The sequence below is a fragment of the Elephantulus edwardii genome, unplaced genomic scaffold (genome assembly GCF_000299155.1).
Source record: "Elephantulus edwardii isolate Elephantulus edwardi_28Jun2011 unplaced genomic scaffold, EleEdw1.0 scaffold00458, whole genome shotgun sequence".
NCBI lineage: Eukaryota > Metazoa > Chordata > Mammalia > Macroscelidea > Macroscelididae > Elephantulus > Elephantulus edwardii.
This window is the reverse complement of record NW_006400208.1, coordinates 338,766-348,091: the sequence shown is the minus strand read 5'-3', so window position 1 is coordinate 348,091 and position 9,326 is coordinate 338,766. Positions and strand designations below refer to the sequence as shown.

At 46.9% G+C, this 9,326-nt stretch overlaps 1 protein-coding gene across 1 annotated transcript; it reads left to right on the top strand.

Moving 5' to 3' along the window:
* The first annotated feature begins 698 nt into the window (after positions 1-698).
* LOC102864601 (melanoma-associated antigen E1-like) lies at positions 699-4,094 on the top strand. Its single transcript, XM_006902826.1, has one exon. It carries the CDS (start codon positions 699-701, stop codon positions 4,092-4,094), a length of 3,396 nt encoding a protein of 1,131 aa, XP_006902888.1.
* The last annotated feature ends 5,232 nt before the right edge of the window (positions 4,095-9,326 follow it).

The following is a 9,326-nucleotide window of genomic DNA, read 5'->3' as shown; positions in this document are numbered from 1 at the left end:
AGGAGGGACAATCTCCTCCTGTACCAGTCAGATCCAATTTGATGGTACACACACAGAAAAAAAGAAAAAAAAAGAACCGTCAGGGCATGCCCCCTTGTGCCTCTTACAGCGACCCTAAGAGGGCAAGATGGCACCATTTAAGTTTCCACTTGCCCAGGAAAGAGGCATGCATGTCCTCCGAGCCTCCACGTCTATGCTGAATTAGAATAGGCACCTCACCTTTTGTGGCTGCTCAATCTCTGTGTACTTGAAGCCTTCAGTTCTCCAGTTCCTATGGAAACACAGACCACACCATCTCTCCTCTGCAGGACGCCTCTCATGTCCCCTCACTCTACAGCACAATTATCCTTATACACTAAAGGTCTGCCCCAGGAAAACCCATCCAAGAGAAGCTCAAGGAGGTGGATTTGAGGCCTGGACGCAATAAGGATAGATTTTGTGTCACTCAGGACTTAGAGTGGACGCCCCTCTGCTCCATCCACTTGTGGTGGTCGGGGGCGGGGAAGGGGCGGGATTGAGCCCCTGTTCCCCCTCCTCCTCACTGCGGAAAGCTGGAGAGTAAGAAGCACTCACTTCCTATTCAGCAGTGAGCAGGGAGAAAGCCTCAAAGTAGCCACGTAGGCATTCTCTTCTCTCTGGAGGAAAAGGCCCAGCATCTGTTGGAGGAAAAGGCCCACCAGCTGTTGGAGCAAATGGACATGTCGCAGCTAAGTAAGAATCTGGGTGATTCGAGTCCTCCTGCCGAGGGCCCGAAGCCCCCGGTCTACAGCCGCCCTACAGTTCTGATGCGGGCGCCGCCTGCATCCTCCCGGGGCCCGCCAATCCCATGGGATCCGCCTTCTATTGATTTGCAGAGTTCACTGGCCCCTTGGCAGGCACCTCAGCCTACCTGGGAGGGCATGCAGGGCCAACCGCCGGCTCCAGTGGCTTCAATAGCCCAACCTCCGGCCATTGGAACCCAGATGGTCCAGCCTCCTGCTCTCGGAGGCCCGATGGGAAAACCTCCTACTCGTGGAGTCTTAGTGGTCCATCCTTCTCGCACTCCGGGAGTCCCAATGGCCCAGGCTCCAGCTCCCGGAGTTCTTATGGTTCATCATTCAACTCCAGGAACCTCTATAGTGCATCCACCCCCGCCTGGGACCTCGATGGCCAAAACGCCCGCTCCGGGGACCCCAATAGTGCATCCTCCCCCTCCGGGGACTCCGATGACCCACACGCCCGCTCCGGGGACCCCGATGGTGCGTCCTCCCCCTGTGGGGACCGCGATGGCCCATACACCCGCTCCAGGGACCCCGATGATGCATCCTCCCCCTCCGGGGACACCGATGGTCCAGTCTCCAGCACCAGGAGTCCTGATGGCCCAGCCTTTGAACCCAGGAGTCCTTATGGTCCAGCCTCCAGCAACAGGAGCGCCAATGGCCCAACCACCACCTCCAGGAGCCTTGATAACACAGCCTGCACCTCCTGTAGTACCAATGGCCAAACCTCCAGGTCCCAGTGTCCTGATGATCCAACCTGCTGGGCCGCGCGCTCCAGTCAGCCAGCCACCAGCTTCAGGACCCCCGATGGCTCAGCCAGTGGCCACACCTGTGCAGCCTATGGCTTCCTGGGCCCCACAGTCTCAGCCTCTTATCCTGAAAATCCAGTCTCAGGTTATAAGGCCCCCCTCACAGGTTCCACAGAGCCCACAGGCCCCACTGGCTACACCTCCAGGCTGGCAGGCTCCTCCACAAGGCTGGCAAGGCAAAACCCTGACCTGGCAGACCCCAGCGATTGCCTGGCAGGCGGCCCGGCCTGTGCGCCAGAGCCCCCCTCCCATTCGACCTGGCCCGCCACCCATAAGGCCAGGCCCACCCCCGATCCGCCAGGCGCCTCCGCTGATGCGCCAGGGGCCGCCACCCATCCGGCCAGCTCCACAGGTCTTAGCAACTGCACCCACTCTGTGGCAGACCCTGCCGCCCCCGCCGCCTCTGCGGCAAGCCCCGCAGACCAGGCTTCCCGCCGCACAGGTGCAGGCTGCCCCACAGGGGGTGAGCACCCTGCCTGCGCACGTGTCCTCCGCGCCACCTGCTGGCCCGCAGGCACCCCAGACTCAACCTGCTGCTCCTCAGATGGCTCACTGCCCGCACATAATTTGGCAAGCTCCCAACGGCCAAGCCCCGGTGCCACAAGCTCTGCCAATGTCTATGGAGTTCCAGGATGTACAACAGGTCCAGGCACTGGCTTGGCAGGCCCCCAAAGGCCTAACCCACTTCTGGCAAGCCGTGCCTGTCCAAGAGGCCCAAAGGCAGGGCCCTGTGCAGGTCCAGCTGGAGCCGCCCTTTAAGGTGGCTCTGCCTGCTCAGAAAATGGTGCCAATCCAGCTACCCAGCCAACAGGCCCAGCCCTCGGGCCTGCAAGCAGAGCTGTCACCGCCGCAGCTCCAGCCCTCCTGGCAGACCCCTCCTGGAGCCATGCAGGTACAGCCAGCAACCTCCTTAGAGGCGGCACGTTTTCACCAGGGCGCTGCTAAGCCACAGATGACTCCTGCACCCAAGACCTCCTCGAAGGAACAGAGCACCTCTTCAAAGGATCACAAGGCTCCTGCAAAGGAACGCATGATCTTCGCGGCCACTTTTTGTGCCACAAAAGGTGTTTCACCTGCCCGAGACCAACTGCCAACTACCTGGAAAAATTTTCCTGCCACACCCTTGGACTTTACTGCCACCTCAGTGGTCTCTCCAACTAACTCCCAGGTCCACCCTGCTTCTTATATTGCCTTTAAAGGTCCACCTGCCACCTCAGAGGCCCCGAAGCCACTGGCATTTGCTCTGCAGGATTCATTTGTCTGTGTAGAAGCCTTGCCTGCTGTTTCCTGGGTTCCTCAGCCCAACCCCAATGCCTCAAAAACACCTAATGGAGTGCCTACCTTTCTGATGGATGAGGCAGCTCCCCCAGTAGCAACCTCCACCAATGATGGGGCCTCCGAGACCTTCCAGCCATGCCCCTCAGGCAAAGTCATCTGTAAGAAGCAGCACCTGAGTGTCCGAGGAAACAACAGTGGTCACATGTTGGCCCTAAATGATCAGCAGGCCTCACAGCCCTGGGACAATGTGAACTCAATTGACTGGGAAGGCCAGAACTCCTCCGTCCATGTCCCGGGTGACTGGAGGAGCCTGAATACTTACAGGGACCTAAGTGGCTGGGAGGGTCCTTATACCTCCAGGATCCTGAGTGGCTGGGAAGGATCTGACACCTCCTGGGCTTTGAGTGCCTGGGAGTATCCAGGTACTTTCAGGGTCTTGGATGTCTGTGATAGTTCAGGGAACTCTGAGCCTGTGATCTTTTCTGAAGTCTCAAACCTCTCTCAGGAGGAAAGTACCACCCAGAATGAACCTAAACTGGAGACCCAGCCATTGTCTCCCTTGCATGAGAGAGCAGATGCCTTGGTGCATTTCCTCTTGGTCAAGGAGCAAGCCAAGGTGCCCATCAAGCACTCAGAGATGGTGAAAGTCATCATCCGAGAATATAAAAATGAGTGCTTGGATATTATCAACCAAGCTAACCATAAACTTGAGTGTGCCTTTTGTTATCAATTGAAGGAAATTGATCCTAAGAACCACTCTTATATTATCAACAAGCTGAGCCTTAGTGAAGAGGAGCCAATGGCATCATATTTAGACAGGCCCAAGTTTGGCCTTCTGATGGTGGTTCTGAGTCTTATTTTTATGAGAGGCAATTGTGTCAGGGAGCATCTTGTCTTTGATTTTCTGTCCAAGCTAGGGTTGGATATCCAAGAGACACATGGTCTCTTTGGAAATACAAAGAAGCTCATCACTGAGGTGTTTGTCAGACAGAAGTACCTACAGTACAGGCAAATCCCCCAGACTAAGCCTGCAGAATATGAGTTCCTTTGGGGTCCTAGAGCATTTTTGGAAACCAGTAAGATGCTTGTTCTGAGGTTTGTGGCTAGGCTGCATAAGAGAGATCCACAGTGTTGGCCATTCCATTACCTGGAAGCGCTAGCTGAATGTGAATCTGAAGATCTGGAAGATGATGACCGTGGAGCTGGTGAGAATTCCAGTGGCCCCAGCAGCAGGTCCCCTCCCTGCTAATGAGATGTAGCTGAGATTCTTTTTACACCCCCATCCCAAAGGCACTGACAAATTTGGAGTATATTTTGTTTCTGGTGGTTATGCTCCAGTTTGATGTGTCTAATTTGGTTTTTCAATTTGGCTTTGTAACCTCTAAAGTTTCTATAATTTAATGTGGTATTAATTTGGTAATTTTTTCTTCTATTTTTTAAGTGAGATCTGTGATTTCTTGTTTAATGTTATTATTGTTATGTTTTGGTGTCAGAGTTGTACCGGCTTTGTGAAATGAATTGAAAAATTATCCATCTCATGAGGGTATAGGCTATGTAGTTTTTAAATAGGCTGTTCTTTGAAAGTAAAAATGGCTCACTAGTAAGGTCTGTCTGCAGAAAATAAATGTATCTATATCCTTTCAACATAACACTGGAGTCTCTTGTCTTTATTCTAATTTGTAGCTATGATTTTCTATATACAGTAAATACACATGAATATCAATAGAATTATAAGTGATAGTTTAAAAATGCAGGGATGAAGCTGTTTCCGAGGAGAGAGAGGTAAGATTTTCTTGTAATAATGAGAAATGAAATAAAAGGCTCCCATTAAACTAATCATAAATTTGGTTTACATAATTCACAGAAAATTTGGTTAAGTCTGTGAGGCTGGAGTAAGAATGGTTTAAATACTTCATCTAATTAAATCCTCAAATTCAGCATTCAAAGTAAGAAATATCTAATATATTTTGTAGGTTGTTGTACATAACCTACCTGTATGCAGAGCAGATTATCCGAGAGGCTGGGCTCTATGAGGAGATGCATGGCGTTAGCATTGGTGGAAGATCTATCAACAATCTGCGTTATGCAGATGACACAACCTTGCTCGCTGAAACTGAGGAGGACCTCATGCACTTAGGGCAGAGGGTCAAGTACTGCAGCCTTCAGTATGGACTGAGGCTCAGTGTCAAGAAGACAAAGATTCTCACCACTGGACCAACTGGTAGCATCAGGATGGATGGTGAAGAGATTGAGATTGTCCACAGCTTCAGTTTGCTCAGCTCCACAGTCAACACTCTTGGCACCAGCAGTCAGGAAATAAAAAAAAGTATTGCAATGGGAAAGTCTGATGTTAGGGGCCTCTCTAAAGTACTCAAGAGCCACGATGTGTCTCTGGAGACTAAGTTGCGCCTGATACAGGCCATGGTATTTGCATTCGCTTGTTATGCATCAGAGAGTTGGACAATGACTAGGGAGGACAGAAGGAGAATTGACGCCTTTAAGCTGTGGTGCTGGAGAAGAGTATTGAATGTATCATGGACTGCCAAGAAAACAAACAGATTCATCCTAGAGAGGGTTAAGCCAGGCTACTCCTTGGAGGCAAAGATTCTGGGGCTTTGTCTGACATACTTTGGACATGTTGCAAGGAGAAACAGGTCTTTGGAGAGGGACATCATGCTGAGTAGAGTAGAGGGACAGCGCAGGAGGGGAAGACCCTCTATGAGGTGGATTGATTCAGTGACTGGGGCACTCAGGATGGGTGTATCAGAGGCAATGCGATTGGCACAGGATTTAGCAGGGTTTAGGGCTGTTATACATAGGGTCGCTATGAGTCGCAAACGACTCGACGGCACATAACAACAACATTTTGTAGGTGAAAATCTAAGGCTCAAGAGCATGGATTTTAATGTATGTGTTCATTCTTAGTAAGTTACAAAATTAAGGTTAGGTGGAGAAGGAGGGCCTTCTACCAATGGGGTAATAGTATCCAGATGTGTTACTTTTATGAAGTAGTTGGTTGACTGTACGGAGACCTAAGGAGAATGTCCAATAACTCAGTAATATATAGTTTCAAAGGAGAACTGGGGACCTGGAATTTGGACTTAAGGTCTTGTCAGTGTTGATATTGCTGTAAAAAAAGTTCCTTGCAAAAATACCCAGCCTCTGACAACCATCTGGAACTAGGGATACATTGTGGGGTGGCCTGGGGAGAAGAAAATGTGCAACAATGAATGAAATAAATTTTTTAAATTTAGAATAAAAATAGAGACATTTAAAAAACAGATAATTTTTTAAAATGCCCAGCGTTATAAAGGGGAGGAGATGATAAAGCAGGCTTCAATTAACCTGCAAATTATAGCTGGATTCTTTCTAGTTACATAAAGGAGAAATCTTGGGAGCAGGGGCGAGAGTAATGTCAACACTCTTATATTGGATTAGTCATCTGACCAGGAAGCAGTGGTTGAAGTTGCTAAGTAACCCTAAGCCTCATGTGCTCTGCCTTTGGGTATGGGAGTGCCACACTGTATTTTCTGGAAGGAAGTCCCTGCACACATCAGGCCGATTTATAGAAAAGAACTAGTGTCCTCATGGGGATGTGGAGCATCATCACCCCACTATCTAGCTAGATCTATCAGGAAACCTGACCCTAAATTCAACATCCTAGATTTGTTGGCTGTGGTCAATGAAGCTGGAGGGTTTGATCTCTTAGATACTAACCTGCTGCTTACCTCATAACTTGTCTATAATTGTACCTATATCTATGATGAAAGGTTCCTTCTTTTCTCTTAATCAGACAAAAGTGAAAAAAAAATGTCTCCTTCCTATCTAAGCATGACCATGTTTCTGCCCATGTTTCTATAGCCACTACTCCCTAGAAAGCTAACTTCCTTAAACAGGACTTGAGCTCACAGTATAATGTTCATTCTGGCCCCTCTAATCCTCTTTTCCTTCCCCTGTGACCTACCTTGCTGTACAATGCCATCATGTAGTCGGCAAGTGGCTAGGCACTCCAAAAAGTTGCAAAGTGTTTCTTGTAGACTCCTTGGATTCAAAGGTCTTTAAAATCTACACAACAGGACCCCTAGTTTCACAGTGAAAAACACTTTATGATATTTACCTGAAACAAAGTCATCCAAGTTTTCAATTAGTCTTATTCTAAGTCATTCCTCCAGCGAAGAAGCCAGCAAATAGGTGTTGAACCTCTGTAAGATCCATCCCACTGGGCACATTGGCCAAATGTTAATTTATCTACTGTCACTAGATTTGAAAGGATACAGGCATTCCACATTCTCCTGTATCTACTTAACAATCTGAAAATCCTTTCATGTAATCTTGTCATGCCAATCTGAACACCTTGTATTGTTGGTGAACTTCCCGCCAGGGACCTGCGAATGCCTTTGAAGTGGTTTCTTTACCTTCCTGAACAGACCTCTACATGGAAGCCTCAGTGGTATGTACCATGGTTACACAGACATGCAAACCTTGTCAAGTCTCTGCTTGTTTAAAACATATGATGGCTCCCAATATTCCTCAGAATACTTCGCATGTAACCCCCTCCAGCTGACTTTCCTTATCACTGGAATCAAGGGGAAGCCTTTACAGGTGTGCTGACATGCAAGTTCACAAATGAAGTCAGTAGTCCTCCTGTTGGATGATTGCGAGAACCCCTCTGTTCTGTGCTGAAAACCTGGGCATACCAAGAAAAGGTCTAAGAACCAAGAGATTAACATTTATGCTTTCTGAGATGTCATCAACCCAGAAAATCTGCTAGAGACAGAAAAGAAATTATTTTTTCGGATAATCTGGTTTCTCCAGAGAGCAGCTTTGGGAAAGTAAGGTAAGAACAGATCCAATCTCAAGCATGAAACAACATTTTCACAGGTGCAATTGATTTCTTTCTTCCAAATCTCTAGATAAGCTCCAGGGTAGATTCCATTAAAAGCTAGGAATGGTAGTAGCTCATAATCCCAATCCCCTGACTCGTTAAATTCTATAAAGTTTATACCGGACTCTTTCTATTTAAAAGACTAAGCCCATGAGGAACTTCCTTCATTACCAATCTCTTCCTCTTTGGTTGGCGCTTCTAATTGGACCAAAGAGCTTTGGTGGCACTGTCAACCCAAAGGCTTATGGTTCAAATCCACCAGCTGGTCCATGCGAGAGAGATGCCAATCAACTTCTGTGTGATTGACAGTTGCTGGGTCAGTTAATAGTTGGTTCCGAAACTTGATGGAGCATTATAACAATAGTTAATTGCACATCCATTGTTTACTGCAGCTTTGTTCACAATAGCAAAGAGCTGGAAACAACCCAAGTGCCCATTAACAAAGGAATGGCTAGAGAAGCTCTGGTATACACAATGGAATAATATGCAGCATTGAAAAACAAGGAACTCATGAAATATTATTTAAAATGGATAACCCTAGAGGACATTATCCTGAGTGAAATATTTCAGTCACAAAAGGACAAATATTGCATAGGGCCACTGTTGTAAAACAGGACTGACAACTGGGTTGAGGGAAGACAGAAAATGAGGGGATTTATGATGTATAATGCATTGAAACAGTTGAGGGAGAGAACTGTTTCAAAGGGATATATGATTAGGTATTATTGTCAGTACAGGAGTCCAGAATAAAGGCTGCACAGTGGAGTGGACTTGGGGGTTGGGATTGCATAACAATGAAAGAGTTTTTCTTTTACTTTTCAAGGAGAAGAGTGAATTGGGAGTGGGGAGGAGTGGACAGGGAGAAAAGCACAACAATGAATAAATGAAAACTCTAAGCCTTTGTAAATTTTCATTAAAATTAATTTAAAAAACCACCCAAAACCAAAACCAACAATAACTAAATAGATAATCCTTGGCTGTGTTGAGATGCCGTTCTCAAGGAAAATGCTCTGGCTCCAATTGCTGCAAGTTCATCTCCCAGGGGTTCCTGTTTCATAGATTGTCATTTCTCAGAGTGAATTCACCTTGAGAACCACAATTAAGAATTGGTGTGTCCAGTCAGCCCCAAATAAACATAGAAACATTTTCTAAGCCTTGTGGGCTTCCTAGAGCATGGTGGTTCAGAATTTTCCCCTGAAATGGGGCTGGCCAGTTCTACAAAACTAAAGAATCTGAATATTCAATTACCATCTCCACCCCCAAGTGTCTGTGCGATTGAATACTTTTAGAGACAAATAAATATATATTAATAGGAAGGTACTAGTTTCCCTAAATGTTTGTCTCTTACATAAATATTAAAATATGTACACTGATATTATTATGTACATATATATAGTTGAGTTGCATTTTAAGAATATGTGTAGATTCCAATGACCATCACTACAATAAAAAATATTGCCAATACCTGTATTAAAGCATAAACCCAGAGGCTCTTGATGTTTGTAAACAGCAGTCTAAAAGCAGTCTTTTTTTTTCTATAATTATATTTTATTAATTTTCATAAACATTTACAGAGATTTTGGGTTTCCATTCATT